The sequence below is a fragment of the Garra rufa genome, chromosome 14, assembly GCF_049309525.1.
Source record: "Garra rufa chromosome 14, GarRuf1.0, whole genome shotgun sequence".
Taxonomy (NCBI): Eukaryota; Metazoa; Chordata; class Actinopteri; order Cypriniformes; family Cyprinidae; genus Garra; species Garra rufa.
The window spans coordinates 7,399,932-7,419,632 of record NC_133374.1 but is presented as its reverse complement, the minus strand read 5'-3'; the positions used below and the strand labels follow the sequence as shown (position 1 = coordinate 7,419,632).

The 19,701-nt window shown below is 32.0% G+C and overlaps 1 protein-coding gene across 1 annotated transcript in view; it reads left to right on the top strand.

Moving 5' to 3' along the window:
- fat3a (FAT atypical cadherin 3a) overlaps positions 1-19,701 on the top strand; it is a 167,884-nt gene that overhangs the window by 129,246 nt on the left and 18,937 nt on the right. The window contains exons 36-44 of the mRNA XM_073818320.1: positions 1,941-2,084; positions 2,167-2,364; positions 2,688-2,912; positions 4,788-5,364; positions 7,241-7,375; positions 7,493-7,650; positions 9,461-9,929; positions 12,779-12,932; positions 17,370-18,043. Of these exons, the coding sequence (XP_073674421.1) occupies positions 1,941-2,084; positions 2,167-2,364; positions 2,688-2,912; positions 4,788-5,364; positions 7,241-7,375; positions 7,493-7,650; positions 9,461-9,929; positions 12,779-12,932; positions 17,370-18,043 (2,734 nt within the window). The remainder of the gene's footprint in view (positions 1-1,940; positions 2,085-2,166; positions 2,365-2,687; positions 2,913-4,787; positions 5,365-7,240; positions 7,376-7,492; positions 7,651-9,460; positions 9,930-12,778; positions 12,933-17,369; positions 18,044-19,701) is intronic.

The following is a 19,701-nucleotide window of genomic DNA, read 5'->3' as shown; positions in this document are numbered from 1 at the left end:
AATAACACTTGTATTTTAATATATTATATTTATTTTTAATTAACCCCTGAAAAGCTGAATTTTCAGCAGTATAATTTTAATCTTTCTTTCTTATTTGATACTTTAAAAAAAAAAACAGCATTTGTTTGACATTTTTGTTACACAAGATGTATAATGTCTTTACTGTTGCTTTTGATCAATTTATTGTATCCTTGATGGATAAAAATATTAATTTCCTTTTTTTAAAAAATACTAAAAACCAACCTTTTTAAAAGTTTATTTAATTTTTAAAACATTTTGTTATTTTTAAAAATCTGGATTAATTTAGCTTTAAAATAAAAAATACAGAAACTGTTCAAAATATTTTGTAAAATGTTATTACAATTTAAAATAACACTTGTATTTTAATATATTATGTTTATTTTAAATTAATCCCTAAAAAAGCTGAATTTTCAGCAGTCTAATTTCCATCTTTATTTTTTATTTGATCTTTTTTTTTAATAAAGTTAAAAAACAGCATTTATTTGACATTTTTGTTACATTATGTCTTTACATTTGCTTTTGATCAAGTTGATGCATCCTTGATGGAGAAAAATATTAATTACATTTTTTAAAAATGACTAAAAACCAACCTTTTTAAATGTTTATTTAATTTTTAAAACATTTTGTTATTTTAAAAAATCTGGCTTGATTTTGCTTTAAAATAAAAAATACAGAAACTGTTCAAAAATGTTGTAAAATGTTATTACAGTTTAAAATAACACTTGTATTTTAATATATTATATTTATTTTTAATTAACCCCTGAAAAGCTGAATTTTCAGCAGTATAATTTTAATCTTTCTTTCTTATTTGATCGTTTTTTTTTTATAAAGTTAAAAACTGCATTTATTTGACATTTTTGTTACATTATGTCTTTACATTTGCTTTTGATCAAGTTGATGCATCCTTGATGGAGAAATATATAAATTCCATTTTTTTAAAAATGACTAAAAACCAACCTTTTTAAATGTTTATTTAATTTTTAAAACATTTTGTTATTTAAAAAAAATCTGGCTTGATTTTGCTTTAAAATAAAAAATAGAGAAACTGTTCAAAAATGTTGCAAAATGTTATTACAATGTAAAATAACACTTGTATTTTAATATATTTTTTAATTAATCCTTGAAAAGCTGAATTTTCAGCAGTCTAATTTCCATCTTTATTTTTTATTTGATCATTTTTAAAAACAGCATTTATTTGACATTTTCGTTATATTATAATGTCTGCACTGTTTCTTTTGATCAATTTAATGCATTCTTGATGGATAAAAATATTAATTTCCTTTTTTACAAATTATTTAATTTTTTTAACATTTTATTTTATTTTAAAAAATCTGGCTTGATTTTGCTAGTGGCACATGGTGTTGAATAACTGCAACCACTAGATGGAGCTAAAGCTTCTTTATAGTACATGCAGGCTCCTTTTTACTCCCAAGTCAATTAGCTTAATGAAGTCATTGTTGTCTTCGGCTTACCAAGTGTTCAATTATAGCTGGTTAAAAGGGGTCAGATCATTTCCAGCTCTTTTGAAATAAGACTTTGATGAATGATGTAGACAAACACTTTAAACTTTCAGTGTAAAGTCCATTAATTGTAACCAAGCTGCAAAAAAAGAAAGAGAGAAAAGTAATGATTCATTTAGAAGACGAATCCCTTTTGAATAGTGCTTAGCAGTATAAATGAAGTTCAGAATTTAAATAAAACACCACGAATTTCTAAAATACAGATTAGATGAGAAATAGCGAAAAAAAGAGAAACTGACAGCAATGAGTTACAAACCTAGATTGTATGCCGCTTCAGATCATCTGTCAGCCCATCATGAACTATTTATGACACAGAGTGAAAGAGAATATATAGATGTGTGTTCATCTCTCTTTATTTTATACTTTCTTTTCATCTCTTATTCTGTACGTTGTCCCTAGATGGCTGGTTACTCGTTGTCCGTCAGAGCGCTTGACAGCGGGACGCCTGCCATGACCTCAACCGTTCAGGTCAACATCGATATCTCAGACGTCAACGATAACCCGCCCACCTTCACCCCAGCCAATCACACTGCAGTTATACAGGTGAGATAAAGATTGACGGGTAAATCAGCCAATCGCTTTCAAGTAATTTCAGCCGTTTAACTTGAACTTTACTCTTCAACAGGAGAACAAGCCTTTGGGAACGAGTGTCCTACAACTGTCCGTCATTGATAAGGACGCCAGCCACAACGGCCCACCTTTTCATTTCCGTATCCTATCAGGAAATGAGGGGGCGTGGTTTAAACTGGATAGAGAGGGGCTGTTGACATCCAATCAGGTGTTTCGTAGATCGGAAGGCACTGAGTATGTCATTCACGTACAGGTAAAAATGCTGATTCAATTTTGTTTATCCACTACCATAAAATCAAACATTTGGGGTTGGTAAAAATCTGTAATATTGTGAAATATTATTACTATTTCAAATAACTCTTTTCTATTTGAATATATTTTAAAATGTAATTTATTTCTGTGATCCAAAGCTGAATTTTCATCCTCATTACTACAGTTTTTAGGGTCACATGATCCTTTAGAAATTGTTCTAATATGCTGATTTTCTGCTTAAGAAACATATTTCATATGTTCATATGTCATATTTTTGATTGACACTTCAATCAGCCAATCACTGTGCGCTGTTTTACCTCATAGGCTAGTGATTCTGGAAGGCCGCCTCTTTCGTCGATGGCGACTGTGTTGGTGCGTGTGATAGAGGAGAGCGTGCACAAGCCAGTGGCATCACCCTTACATGTGCATATCGTAACTATGGAGGACGAGTTTCCTGGAGGTGTGATCGGTCAGATACATGCCACAGACCAGGATGCATTTGATATTCTCACCTACGGACACACACACCAGCAGAGCAGCCTTTTTAAGGTATTTGACTGTGTGATACATTGGTTTGCATTCATCACATTAATATTTTGACCGATTTTGCTCAGTCATTCTCAGGTTTTAGTCTGCTAAACCCCCACAACAATTATCATTCAATTAATTTTATTATTATTCAGATAATAATACAATTATTCACTTTGAGACATTTTAAGATTCATATAACTAATTATTATTTTTCGTCTAAAATAGAATTATACTACTACTTTATTTTAAACTAAACTACTTTATTTTATTAGATTTTTATTATTTATTTATTTATTTTAATTTTTTGAGTGATAGGAAGTCATTAAACTATGAAAACTATAAAACTATGAATATAAAAAAGTTCATTCAAAAGTTTGGTGTTCATAAGCATTTTAGCTTTTTTATTAAATGAAGATTTATATCAAATTTTATCAGTTTAAAAATACAGTAAAAACTTGTTGTGAAATGTTATTACAATTTAAATATTTTTGTATTTGAATATATTTTATGTATTATAATTATCATTTAATTAATTGTATCATTCAGTTATTACTGTCATTCAGTTAGTATGTTTATTTTTCAAATAACAATACAAATTTTATTTAAAAAATACAATTTTGAACACTACTAATGATTTATTCTTACAGTTTTGAGTAATAGTAAAGCAATTAAAACTATGAAAATAAAGCAGCTGGATTTATGGCAATTATGCATAACCAAAAAATGTTTTCAAATCAAAACTGTCATAAACTTTAGTTTTTTTGAAGTTCATGCATTTTTTAAAATCAGATTTAATCATAATTCATGCAAATGCACTTTTTTTTTTCTCTAATTTCAACCTTTTCAGCATAAACTTTTGGACAGGCTTTTACAATGAGAAAAATTTGTTTACGTACATGCAAAGTTTAAAATCCATTTACATTTTTAGAAGGTGGATTTTACAATTAATGTTTGCTAAACTTTTAATATATATATATATATATATATATTGTATATATACTGTAACTTTTGACTGTGTGTGTGTGTGTGTGTGTGTGTGTGTGTGTGTGTGTGTGTGTGTGTGTGTGTGTGTGTAAAGTTTTTGGGCAATAAGATTGTTAATGTTTTTAAAGAAGTCTCTTCTGCTCACCAAGCCTGCATTTATTTAATCCAAAGTACAGCAAAAACAGTAAAATTGTTAAATATGTTTGAATATATTTATAGTTTTTTTTTTACCAAAACTATCTTTATATTTATATTTATATATATATATATATATATATATATATATATATACATACACTGCCCTCCAAAAGTTTGGAAATGCCTTAGAAAAGTGGGATTTTGGACAATATTGGCATGAATCCTTTTTAATTTGTGATAATTTTGCACTGATAAGGGACAACACAAACTACGAAAACATATTTTATTCAATAAACAATTTATACATAGAAAAAAAAAAAATTCGATTCATCAAAATATCCACCATTAGCAGCTATTGCAGCTCTGCATAATCTGGGCATCCGAGCTGTCAGTTTATTCAAACATTGACTTGATATATTACTCCAAGCCTCCTGAAGGATTGCCCAAAGATGATTCACACTATGCTGATATCGTCCAAAACCACACTTTGCCAGGGGTGTTTCCAAATTTTTGGAGGGCAGTGTATATATATTAATATTCTGATTCACTGCTGAAAAACATTTATTGGTATTATTATGTTGAAAACTGCCGAGTAGAATTTTTTAAAGCTTTCTTTGATGAATAGGATGAAATAGAATTTAATTTTGGTGAATTGTTACTAAAGTGTTTGATAAATTGCGTTTTATTGAATTTATTTTACTCCATTAGACATGGTCAAAAACAACAAAACTCTGTAATTGTTTTTTACATGTCTATCATCTTCTCACTCAGGTGAGCCCTCGAGACGGTCGAATCATCGCTCTGAGCGGGTTGGACGCGGGCCGCTACAACCTAAATGCTACCGTAACAGACGGCCGCTTCACTGTGAACGTGCCCGTGAGCGTGCACGTAGAACAGGCCTCGGCCGAGATGCTCCACGATGCCGTGACGATCCGTTTCGACCGCGTCTCCCCTCACGACTTCGTGTCCCGCCACCTGCCCTCAGTCAGACGCGTCCTATCCAGCGTCATGGCTACGCCCCGTTCCGATGCTCTGCATGTACTCAGTGTGCAGCCGGTGGAATCCACGGGGCAGCTTGACCTGCTGGTTGCAGTGGAGACAGCAGAAGGCAGCGGGTTCTACAAGGCGGCGCTGGTGACGCAGAAGCTGAGCTCCGCACGCCGCCAACTGGACCAGGTTCTGAGAGTCTCAGCGGTGCTGGATAAGAACTGCTCCGGTCTGGACTGCAGGGAGGCCCAGTGTGAACAAACCATCACGCTGGACTCGCACAGTCTGCTCACGTACAGCTCCACTAAAACCAGCTTCGTGTCTCCCAAATTCCACAGAAACACACGATGCATTTGCAGTGGTGAGTGTGTCTGTATGTGAACAAATTGTTGAGCCAAGGTCATTTTAAAGCAGTTCTTCTGTTTTCCGACACAATTTAGCAGATGCTTTTATCCAAAATGGCTTACAAACCAGGACAACAATATCCATGCATGGATCCCTGGACCACAAAACCAGTCTTAAGTAGCACGGGTATATCTGTAGCAATAGCCAAAAATACACTGTATGGGTCAAAATGGTCGATTTTTCTTTAATGCTAAAAATCATTAGCATATTAAGTAAAGATCATGTTCCATGAAGATATTTTGTAAATTTTCTGCCATGCATTGCTAAGAACTTCATTTGGACAAATTTTAAGGTGATTTTCTCAATATTTAGATTTTTTTTGCACCTTCTGATTCCAGGTTTTCAAATAGTTGCATCTCAGACAAGCATTGTCCTATTTTAACAAACAATATATCAATGGAAAGCTTATTTACTCAGCTTTCAGATGACGTAAAAATCCCAATTTCGACAAATTTACACTTATGACTGGTTTTGTGGTCCAGGGTCATGCTATATTTCTGCTGTAATAATGACCAAAAAATAGAATTTATTCATGAATTTAATAGAATGTTATTAATAGAACTTATTTATTTTAAAAGATTTTTTATAGAAACTGCAAGTAATGATATTTAATTAACCACAATTCAATCTGTAATTCTTGAAGTTTCAACAAGTATTTTATTCCTGTTCAATTATTAGAATATTCCTGTTTACACCTTGATTTTAATTCTAATTTAGATTAAAGATGTAATATTTTATATATATATAATACTTATATATAATATAATTAATATATCAATACTTATTTTATTTTAATAGATTTTTCATATAAAACGTAAGTAATGATGTTTATATATAGAATTAATAGAAGTCGTTCTTGATCGACCTTTTTCATTTTTGTTACTTGAAAAAAAAAATTGCACATATGTAAATTAAAAATAATAGATGCCTCACAAAATATTTGTTCTCGATCAACCTTTTTCATTTTTGTTACTTGAAAATAATCTTTTTGTCATTATGTTTTAGCAATAATTTATATAAATTCATATTAATTGACATTTTGGCATTTTTATTCTACTTTATTTTTGGATTTATTTATCTGAAAGCTGAGTGAATACGCTTTCCATTGATGTATGGTTTGTTAGGATAGAACAATATTTGGCTGAGATACAGCTATTTGAAAATCTAGAATCTGAGGGTGCAAAAAAATCTAAATATTGAGAAAATCACTCCTAAAGTTGTCTAAATTAAGTTCTTAGCAATGCATATTCCTAATCAAAAATTAAGTTTTGAAATATTTACGGTAGGAAATTTAGAAAATATTTTCATGGAACATGTTCTTTACTTAATATCCTAATGATTTTTGGCATAAATAAAATTGTTAATCGATCATTTTGACCCATATTGCTACAAATATACCCATGCTACTTAAGACTTAAGGTTTTGTGGTCCAGGGTCACATTTAATGAGGAAATCATAAGGCAGTTTCTAAACAACTTGCCTTAATGTTGTAGCGCTATTGATTCTCACTGTGTACTAAAGAAGTTGTAATCTCTGTCAAAATTACACATGTAAATCCTTCTTTATCACAAGGTTAAAAGTAGTTTTAACCCCATCTTTAAAGGTTGTTAACCCTTGGTGAAGTGCAATGTGAAAAGCCCTTACTTAAGCACTCCATTAAACAAAATGACACTCTTGAACACACGCCATGTACTTGGCTCAAAAACAGCAGAAACAGAAACACGTTTTCAGAGGTGTATCCATTTAAATTTGTGGTCCGTGATCTCTCATACAATTCAAGGTACCAGTACACCACTATAACAAGAGCCTGTTTGTTTGTCTCTTTCTCTCAGATGGGAGTTGCTCTGCTGCGTCAGAGGTGTGTGCAGATATGAGATGTCCTGGTGACATGCAATGTGTGGGAACGGACAGCAGCAGGGGGCCGTACGCATGCCAGTGCCCGCCGGGCAAACTCGGAGAGTGTGCAGGTAACTCAAAACCCTTGTGTGAAAGCTCTTTATGTGTGATATGTAATGTGGCACCTTCTTACAGAATGAGCTGTTTCCTTTTCAGTGACTGATGATTTGTGTGTTTATGTTGTTCAGGACACACCTCTCTGAGCTTCTCTGGGAACAGCTATATCAAGTACAGAGTGACGGATGGAGAAAAAAGCGGAGAGATGAAGTTGGCGCTCCGCATCAGAACGCTGCAGAGCAAAGGAATCATTATGTACACACGTGCAGATCCATGCAGCATATTAAAGGTAAACATCAGGGCTCTATTCTTACTTTTCTTACTTAAAAAGATTTGGGAGCACAGTCAAAATGTCAGGAGCACCTTCTAATCAATAATCAAAAAGTCTGATCAAAAAACTTGCCTTCCCATTACGAGGTGATATTTGACTCCTTAAAGTGATTTACAGAGGATTTTTTTTAACCTCTGTAACGGCATTTTTGGCAACTTTATTAAAAGCATGTCATCTTTATGTTCAATTTCTTTAAATATATTTTTTAATCTTTTTAAAATATGTAATTAAAACAACACAACAAGAATAAGTAGAAATATAGCTGCGAGCAGCAATTACGGGGCCAAGCACTAGGCAAGGGAAGCATCAGAACAAGTGAAGCAATGAGTAATTGAAGAGTGATTATAGTGAAAATGGGTGAAAAAACAAAAACAACCGTTAGTAATACAGTATAATCGGTTATCACTATTTAACACAAGGTGGCACTGTCTCAAAACGTTTTGAATGCCTTTAGGTCATGGCGTCTATTGTACATACAAAGTTTTGTAATAGTACACTAATGCATTGGTAAAAACGTAGAATTTTATATCATAATACCATATTGTAGTCAATGGCAATTTCATGTTTTGTTCAATTATTGCGCTACCAAGAGCCACAAGAGACATTTTTCTGTATGAGAAGAGAAAAAAATGACCGATGGCTGACTTCGTTTGCTTTTTTTTGCCACTTACTATCAAAATGGCTGGCATGGGAAAATTGGATATCATTTTTCGTATATCCTGACCATTAGGTGGCACTGCACCGAAACACTGCAGGTAGCCTCAGGTCATGCTTGTTATAACACACACCAAGTTTAGTCTCAATACGCCAAACTGTTGCAGAGATATAGCCTCAAATCCATTTTTGCGTGCCTTTCCTTAAATTCGTTTGCGCGTTATTCGAGAACGGTTTGCCTAATCAACTTAAATTCTGTAACTTTTTGCCAGCATGGTCTCAAGATGATCTGAGCCAATTTTGGTGAAAATCAGACAAACTGCCTAGGACGAGTTAGAAAAAGTAGGTTTTACAAACTTTTAAAAATAGAAAAAAATAAACCTTTTTTTTTAATTTTGGTGTTCATTCAACTCTGTATGACCCAAGGATTCAGAGAAAAAAGATTTTCTGTGCCTTACTGTTCAAAAGTTATTAGCATAAACATGAGTGAAAATTTGGACAAGTGATGGCACTAGAGAGTTTGAGTTAGAGACACCAAAATTGCTATGGTTAATGTTGAGACTGTCCTCTTTGAGTGTGCCAAATTCAAGTCACTGTTTTAATTACTGAATCATATCATTAATTTGATTAGTTTGAACAGCTGATTTATTCAGGATAATGCAAGTGACTCTCTTTATGAATGGGAAATTGAATCATTTACTTATTTACTAGATTCTTTGTTTGAATGGAGCTCAGTTGGGACTTGTTTCAGACCATTTTTGATGACGAAATAGAGCATAATCAGGCAATAGTGTTATAATCAGACAATGTAAGTTACTTGATGAAGAGAGGTGTGACGTGCTTTTCGGCTCATAAAAAATTAATCTTGCAGCCGCATTCTAGATTAATTGTAATGGTTTGATAGAACTGGCTGGAAGACCTGCCAAAAGAGTATTGCAATAGTCCAACCTGGGCAGAACAAGAGCTTGAACAATGAGTTGTGAAGAATATTATGAAAGAAAGGGCCTGATCTTAAATCACTTATATGTACATAGGATTCATATTTTTTGTTCTAATAACTTACATTAATAATACATCACATTTTACATAGACTGCAACTGCTTTTGATTGACAGATCGAAGAGGGAAAGCTGTGGTTCCAGTTGGATTGCGGCAACACTCCCAGGAGCATCGGGATCTCTGGCCGTCTGGTCAACGATGGGAACTGGCATCACGTTGTCCTGGAGTTGCGTGGAAACTACAGCAGCCTCTCTCTAGATGACATGTATGTGGAACGGCGACTGGCTACGACCAAATACCGACCTCTGGGAGCAGATTTGTCCATTTATTTCGGAGCACAGGTTTCTCCTTCTGATGCCCGTAGCTTGACGGAAAGAAAAGGTCCGCGGGTCACCAACGGCTTTCAGGGCTGCTTAGACTCTGTGGTTCTGAATGATAACGAACTCCCGCTGCAGAACAAACGCAGCCCGTATGCAGAGGTGGTAGGACTGACGGATCTCAAGTTGGGATGCGTTCTCTATCCAGATGCGTGTGCCGCTCAGCCCTGCCTCAACGGTGCCACCTGTGTCAGCCTGCCATCTGGAGGTGAGAAAGAGAGAAAGTGTTTGTGTGTCCAAACCCCTGTTTAACTCTTCAGAAATGTCTGTTTTTAGGATTGTACCATGATTCCTCTTAATGTTATTATTAAACCTTCTGGTTGCCTCAATTACTCTCCAGTTAATCTGCTTTAGTGATGTAATTATTCTGGTTAATAAGCTTTGCTCAGTTTTGGCTTAAGTCAAATCAGCTCAGCTTCTGTCTGCTGAGTGAAGCTCTAATTCACAACTACTGTGTCTGATGGACACCAAATGACCAATTATGAAGATTAAATCATCTCCTGCTTCCACATGCTCTAGTAAATCTCATCTCATCTTCTGTTCTCGCCTTGTGTATTCTCTCACATCTTCTGTCATCTCTTTTCATCTTTCCCTTTCTCTTTTCTTCACATCATACTTTCTCTTCTCATGCCATGTTTTTTATCTAGTCTCTTCTTTTTTCTCTTGTTGATTTCCTCTCAAGCCTCGTCTCTTCTCATGTCCTTTCTAGTCTCTTCTCTTCTTGTCTTTTCTTTTATAAAAAAAAATTCTGCTTGTTTCATCTTGTTTCTCGTCTCCTCTCCTCACCTCTTTTCTTTATTTGTTTTCTTTTCTTGTCTCTCATCATCTTTCCTAGTCTCGTCTACTTGTCTCCATCTTTTCTTTTCTATTTTTACATTATGCAATCTCTTCCCATCGCATCTGTTTTCATGTAGTCTGTTCTCTTCTTGTTTCATCTATTCTTATCTCATGTCATCTCTTCTGTCTTTGTCTCTTCTCATCCTCAGGTCTTGTCTCTTTTCAGCTCATGTCCTTTCTAGTCTCGTCTCATCTCTTCTTATCTGTCTTTGTTTCTTCTGGTCCATCACTATCTCTTCAAGTGTTGTATCTTCCCAGCTTGTGTCTTTTCTAGTCTCGTCTTATCTCTTCTTTTTCTTTCTTTGTCTCTTCTCATACATCACTGTCTCCTCAAGTCTCGTCTCTTCCCAGCTTGTGTCCTGTCTAGTCTCGTCTCATCTATTCTCTCCTGTCTTTGTCTCTTTTTTTGTTCATCACTATCTCCTCAAGTCTCATCTCTTCTCAGCTCATGTCCTTTCTATTCCCATTTTTGTGCTATTTTGTCTTTGTCTCTTTTCGCCCATCACTGTCTTCTCAAGTCTCATCTCTTCTTAGCTTGTGTCTTTTCTAGTCTCATCTCATCTATTCTCTTCTGTCTTTGTCTCTTCTCGTCAATCACTGTCTCCTCAAGTCGCATCTCTTATTAGCTCATCTCCTTTCTAGTCTCATTTCTGCACTCTTCTGTCTTTGTCTCTTCTTGTCCATCACTATCTGTTCAAGTCTTTTCTCTTCTCAGCTCATGTGTTTTCTAGTCTTGTTTAATCTCTTTTCTTGTCTTTGTCTCTTCTCTTCCATTACTACCCCATCAAGTCTCATCTCTTCTCAGCTCATGTCCTTTCTAGTCATGTCTCATCTCTTCTGTCTTTGTCTCTTCTCATCCATCATTGTCTCCTCAAGTCTCATCTCTTCTCAGCTCATGTCTTTTCTAGTCTCATTTCTGTGCTCTTCTGTCTTTGTCTCTTTTCATCCATCACTATCTCCTTACGTCTTATCTCTTCTTAGCTCATGTCCTTTCTAGTCTCATCTCATCTATTCTCTTCTGTCTTTCAGTCTTCTCATCCATCACTATCTCCTCAAAACTCATCTCTTCTCAACTCCTTTCTAGTCTTGTCTCTTCTCAGCTCATGTCCTTTCTAGTCTTGTCTCATCTCTTCTCTTCTGCCTTTGTTTCTTCTTGTCCATCGCTATCTCCTGAAGTCTCATCTCTTCTCAACTCTTGTCCTTTCTAGTCTTGTCTCTTCTCAGCTCATGTCCTTTCTAGTCTTGTCTCATCTCTTCTCTTCTGCCTTTGTTTCTTCTTGTCCATCACTATCTCCTGAAGTCTCATCTCTTCTCAACTCTTGTCCTTTCTAGTCTTGTCTCTTCTCAGCTCATGTCCTTTCTAGTCTCATCTCATCTCTTCTCATCTGCCTTTGTTTCTTCTTGTCCATCGCTATCTCCTGAAGTGTCATCTCTTCTCAGCTGAAGTCCTTTCTAGTCTTGTCTCCTCTCTTCTCCTCTGTCTTTGTCTCTTCTCATCCATCACTATCTCCTCAATCACTATCTCCTCAAGACTCGTCTCTTCTCAACTCTTGTCCTTTTTAGTCTTGTCTCTTCTCAGCTCATGCTCTTTCTATTCTCGTCTCATCTCTTCTCTTGTTTTTGTCTCTTCTAGTCCATTACTATCTTCTCAAGTCTTGTCTCCTCTCAGCTCATGTCCTTTCTAGTCTTATTTCTGTTCTTTTCTGTCTTTGTCTCTTTTCGTCCATCACTATCTCCTCACGTTTTGTCTTTTCAGCTCACGTCCTTTCTTTTGTCATCTCTGTTCTCTTCTGTCTTTGTCTCTTCTCGTCCATATCATCTTTTTTGTTTCTCTTTCTCTTTTCTTCTGTTCTCATCTATTTTAATCTTGTCTTGTTTTCCTTCTCGTCTTATCTCTCTTCATCTCTTCTGCCTGACTGTAGTCATCTCTCTCTCTTTCACTCGTTCACTGGTTCTGATGAATGGAGCAGTGCGTTGTGGAAGTTGCAGAATTTTGCCATACACATCCTCTTTGTAAAGGTCGTTTGTGCAGGAGTGTCTGGCAGACGTGTGTGCGCGTGTCTGTTTGTTTGTTTTTGTGGGAAGACCTGATAAAACCAGCACACTGTTTACTCACTGACATTTTCCACGCGATCTCCCACCGGCGTGTGAGCGCGTCTGCGCGATTGTTTTGCAATTCATGAACAATCTCTCTTGTGTGTGTGTCTCTCTCTCTCTCAGGTTATTCCTGCAGTTGCAGCGCTCTGTACACTGGAGGGCGCTGTGAGACAGAGATCAGCGTCTGCATGCCAAACCCATGTCAGAACGGCGGTGTGTGTAAACCAATCGGAAACGCCTTCATCTGCAGCTGCAAGAGAGGATACACCGGTGTAACGTCAGTTTACCAGCATTTCAACTACTTTGGTTTTAGTTATTCAGCTTTTGATCCCAAAACATCCTGTTATGTTTTTAAGATTTTTTTAAGTCTATACTAAATGAGAAAAAGTTTTCTGATATATGATTTGTTTAGGAAATATTAATAATATTACATATAAAAATTATAAAATATATATAAGAATGAATATAAAATATATTTGTGTTGGCATAATCAGAAAGATTTCTATATAGAGAGAGAATATGCACTTATGTTTATAAATACATTTTTATTTTTAATTAATGTCATATTTAAAAAATAAAAATATAAATTAATTGGCGAAATAATCATATATAATATCAATAAGTAAATAAACTATATAGATATGTTGATAATGTAAGTAATTTAAATAATTTTAGCATATATAAATTTAAAATAATTATATGTTACAGTTAATTAATAATAATAACTATTATTATTAGTATGTTATTAATTTCATAATTATTATAATTTCATATATTACCAAGTCTGTATTCTTTCTCTCACTCTTTGTCCATAAAAAGACAAACAGATATGTAATATTTGACATTTTTAAATAAAATGTATTGTAAAATGTTAATATTATTAGCAAAATAATAATGCCAGAGGTGTATGTATATGTATATTTAAAATTATAGTATAGTGTTAATAATTTTAGAATATAGGAATTTAAAATTGTTTAATTTTGACTTAAACAATTATTATTATTATTATTATTGTTGTTGTTTTGTTGTTGATACTATTATCACTATTATTATTTTTTTAATTATATATATATATATATATATATATATATATTAGCATATATACATTCAATAATTTAATTTGACTTGTTATTAATAATAATAATAACAATAATAATAATAATAATAATAATAATAATAATTATTATTATTATTATTATTGTTATTATTATTATTATTAATATATTACCAAGTCTGTATTCTTACTCTCACTCTCTCTCAATAGATATGTAATATTTAACATTTTTAAATGTAATTTATTGTAAAATTGTAATATTATTAGCAAAATAATGTGTATTTCAGTGTATTTTAATTTATAATAATGTTAATCATTTTAGCATATATTTAAACTCAACAACTATAAAATAATATATTATAATGTTAATAATTTTACCATATATACATTTTAAATTATTTAATTTGTACTTGTTATTATTAATAATAATAATAATAATTATTATTATTATTATTATTATTATTATTTTATATTATTATATATTAACAAGTCTATATTCTTTCTCTCACTCTCTTTCAATAGATAGATATGTAATATTTAACAATTTAGAATGTAATTTATTGTAAAAGTGTAATATTATTAGCAAAATAATGACACCAGAGTGTATTTTAATTTATAATAATGTTAATAATTGTAGCATATATTTAAACTCAACAACTATATAAAAATAATAAGTTAGTCAACAAGCATCCAAATATTTTGTGATTTCTTTTTTGTGTAATCCTAAACACCGTGTTTTATGTGCATTAATTAGATAGATGAACTTAAGAGCTGCCAACAGAATTTAATAACCAGCGTCTGTTCGTTTCTAAATCATGTACACAAGTCTGTTTGTGTTGGCAGCACACCATGAAAAACTGGCACAGTCTTAGCACTGACTTGCTTGCCATGTTCACATACATATTCATACTTGCATGTCCTCCATGTACATTTTTATGCAGTCTTTGTAATGAGTTTCCCAGTTTTCTTCAATGAAAGGAACTGTAGCGCTGTCTGTGGCCACAAGATGGTGGCATCAATCTATCCATGTTTGTGCAGCATTAGTCTTTTTTTAAAGATTGTTTCATGCCTCTCTCTACATAGAAGAGATTATACTGCTGCAGTCTCTCTTGGCTTATGCTAATGTAGTTCATTACAGACCACAGACACTTTTATTTGGTCTTTTAGTACTATTGAGGCACATACATCAAAACGCTTTAAACACGGCCTTTCATGCACCTGCAGAGTGTCTTTAGTCACACCTGGGAGACACACACACACACACACACACACACACTTGCTTCACAGGAAGTATATGGGCACAATAAAGATAACACAAAATTAAAAATTGTCATTCATTATGCTGCATATTACTATAATCTGTTATTTAATTATATAATATATCAATTTAATAAATAATTTATTATATATATAAAGTACTCTAATAAATAAAATATTATATATATATATAACTAATTATTCACACTTTTTTTGGAAATGAGTCACGATTAATCGCATTTAATCCCACCTAACATTATTATTTATTTATTTATTTATTTATTATATGTTTAACTAATCATTCACATATTTTTTGGGAAATGAATCACAATTAATCACGATTAATCCCAACTAACATTAAAGTTTTTAAATATACTTTTATATTGCAATAATTTCACATTTCATCTTTAAATTAATGTAAAAACAACATGAAGTATATTTTTTAATATTTGTTAAATATTTTTTTGGTGCTGTCAAATGATTAATCACACTTAATCCCACCTAGCATTATAATTTATTTATTTATTTTTAATTATATAACTAATCATTCACATTTTTCCCCCCAGAAATTAATCACAATTAATCGCGATTAATCCCAACTAACATTAAAGTCTTTAAATAAATAAAATACTTTTATATTGCAATAATTTCACATTTAATCTTTAAATTAATGTAAAAACAAGATAAAGTATATATTTTATATTTTTTTAAATATTTTTTAGTGCTGTCAAACGATTAATCGCATTCAAAATAAGTTTTTGTTTACATAATATATGTGCGTACAATGTTTATATTTATTATGAGTATATATGTACACACACATAGTATATATTTTGAAAATATTTACATGTATTTACATTTAGTTGGTGTTGTATATAAATATGTTTTAATATATAAACATTACAAACAATTGTTCTTTTTCCCCCTAATATTTAACTATAGCTATTCAACATTACAATATAATTGAGAGCTATCAATTTTAACATTTATTAGACTAAAAATAACAATTTCTTATTTAGGTGAACTTAAAACAATCTTAAATATCAAATTATATATATATATGTTAAATACAAATAATAATAATAATAATAGTAAAGTTCAATAAAAACACATATTTAGAAAATGTTAACTTATTTTATTTCAAAATTTCTCCTTTTGTTTAGTTACTAAAATAACTAAAATTTATAAATAAAAATGAATAAAAACTATATAGACATAAAACTAATAAAAATAACAAACACAAAACAAAATGCTAAAACTTTACAAAAACTTAAAAGTGAAAACAAAATTTAATGCTAAAAAAACTAAAGTACTGTAGTATATCAGTGATACTAAAATATCTATATAAAATGTATATAATTGAATATATTTTATATTATACACATACACATATCATTTAATATACAACTTAAAAATAAATTTAAAAAATAATAATAATTGAAGTGAACTTAGAACAAGCTTAAATATAAAAAATTAAAGTTAAATGAAAATCAATATTTAAAAACATTATTTTATTTAAGCTTATTTTATTTCTAAAATATATTTTAAAAAGTGCGTAATTTAATGTGTATCAATGCTGTCAAATGATTCATCACGATAATATTATCAAAATAAAAATATATACATGTAAATATTTATAGAATATATACTGTATGTGTATTTATAAATACATAACTATACACAATACACACAGATATATTATGTAAACAAAAACTTTTATTTTAAATGTGATTAATCATGATTAATCATTTGACAGCACTAATATAAATATATACACACATATAATTTAATCATATATTATATATAAAATATATTTTGCACACAATTATTTTACTTTTGTTGTATTAATAAAATAATTTTTCTCATCTGCGTGGCCTTGGTTGCCTCTAAACTTGTTTATAAACTAGTGAAAGTAGGATTTTGATTAAATTTGTATGAAAAAGCCCAGCAATATTATTTATGGACGTAAACAAGGTCACATTCGATTTCGCATTGTCTTTAATCGCTCTTTGAAACATGGTGATTAGCTCCAAAAAATGGCTGAAAACAAAAGTAGATTTTTTTTTTTCCCCTGTCCTAACCAGCTGTGACAGTTTGCTTAGTTTCCACAAAACCTCACAGCTCCCAAATCCAGCTCCAAATGTCTAATAAAATATATTCTGATTGGCTGTTATTGTGGGGTGTCTCCCAGCGTTTTCACTTTCACTGTAGACAAACGGATTACTTCAGGCTGTAAACGTATCCCATCGTGCCAGCTTTCAGACACAATGTCATTTTTTTTATAGACTGATGTGTTTCTGCCAACTCACAAAAATTTTTTGCAGCAGGCCAAGGACACTAAACGGATGCAGTAAAAACCCAGTGGGCCACAGTAACCATTCAATGTTTATTTCTCCTCTGCAGTTGTGAAGAGGATGTGAACGAGTGTGAACGCGAGCTGTGCGAGAACGGAGGCGTGTGCGTCAACACTTTCGGCTCGTTCTACTGCAACTGCACGCCGGGTTTCGTGGGCAGCGCTTGTTCGGTTCGCCCCGTGCTTGTTCCGGATATGCAGGCAGGCCACGCCTACGTCGGGAAGGAGGAGCTTATCGGCATCGCCGTTGTGCTTTTTCTCATCCTTACCCTCATCCTCCTATTCGTCGCATTTCGGAAGAAGGTCTTCCAGAAGAGCTATTCCCGGAATAACCTTTCTATGGTTCAGGATCCGGCTACGGCCGCCCTGCTGCACAAAGCCAACGGTGGCCACTATCCGCCATTACGCTGCGCCATTGGAGAGCCAATCAGCTTGTACACGGAAGGAAGTTTGTCTGGTCCGCCTCAGGTTCCCGTCAGGCCCATGGCGTACACGCCGTGTTTTCCAGGAGATCCTCGGGGAACCCTGGAGAAGCGGTCATGTGATGGCAGAGGCCCGGAGCTGACGGAAATGAGCACATTTCATCCATCGGAGTCACCGCGGATATTGGGCGGGACCAACCGGAGGGGCGTGGTCGTGTGCAGCGTGGCGCCGAATTTGCCGCCCGTTTCGCCGTGCCGGTCTGACTGTGATTCCCTACGGAAGAGTCCCTGGGAAGAGGACGGTGAGAAAGAGATATCTGTAATATCCGTGTGTGTGTGTATCAGAATATGTGAGCGGATTGCAGTAAGCGTTACTACTCAAAGTAACCTGTTGTCACTCCGCTCCGAATCCACTCCAGGATTTCCATTTGCAGCTTTAAGAAATCCAGCTCTGATTTTGCTCCATAGCACAATTTCCATTCAGTTACTGGTCCACACATTTATAAATATAAATTTAGTATATTATATGAATGTAATATCTATAGCAGATGATTATTAGTAACTATATTCCAACTTTTCATTTGAAAAAAAAAAAAATAACGTCAACATTATTCACATCAGATGATCAACATCAAATCATACATTTTTGCATTTTCTTTCTATTAATTTTCCCAAATTCTATTTTTCTTTTATTAAGTTAAAACATATTTACCAGTGTACTATTCATTTCAAACAAACATTTTGAGTTTTTTAAAAAAGAGCCCCAAATGAAGAATTTAATAATCATATTATTTATTATAAATTTAATTTTCAGTTGCTCGTTTGTTTATTATTAATATTCACTAAACATTTGGTACATTTAATACACTATATTTTCCAGTAATATATTTCCCTAACTTTTTTCCATTGAAACATATTTATAAATTGAATTTTATTTTCATGTATTAAATTATTTTTATATTAATAGCTGGAAAATTATAATAATGTTGCATGCATGTGCCTGTGCGAATAATTTGAAAAAAAATAAAATAAAAAAATAAAAATTGTATCCAATAAAAAAAAATTATAAATTAAGAATATCTAAAGGAAAAATAATAATAATAATAATAATTATTATTATTATTATTATTTTAAATTGCTCATTTGTTTATTATTAATATTCACTAAACATTTTGTATATTTAATACACTTTATTTTCCAACACTATATTTCGCAACTTTTTCCATTGAAAGATATATATAAATATAATTTTATTTTCATATATTAAATTATTTTAATATTAATAGCTGAACAATTTTCCATATACACAATTTAAAAACAACAATCCCAAATTAAGAATATTCAAAGAAAAGATATATTAATATTATTATTATTATAATAAATTGTTTATTATTAATATTCACTAAATATTTTGTATATTTAATACACTTTATTTTCCAACAATATATTTCCCAAACATTTTTCCATTGAAAAACATTTTCATACATTGTGCATATATCTAATAGAAAAATACCCCCAACTAAGAATATTATTGCTATTATTATTATTATTATTATTATTATCATCATCATCATTTTAAATTGCTCATTTGTTTATTATTAATATGCACCAAACATTTTGTACATTTAATACATTTTATTTTCCAGTAATATATTTCCCAAACTTTTTTCCATTTGAAAAAAAATTATAAATGTAATTTTATTTTCATATACGAAATTATTTTATAATTTTAACTGGAAAATGATAGTAATGTAGTATGTGCTTGTGTGAATAATTTTGCTATATCCAATTAAAAAACAACAACAACAACCCCAAATTAAGAATATTCAAAGAACATGTATTTTTATTATTATTATTTTAAATTGCTCTTTTGTTTATTAATATTTACTAAACATTTTATATATGAAATGCATTTTATTTAATGCTTTTTAGCTCCATTATTAAAAATATTTGTCATTAT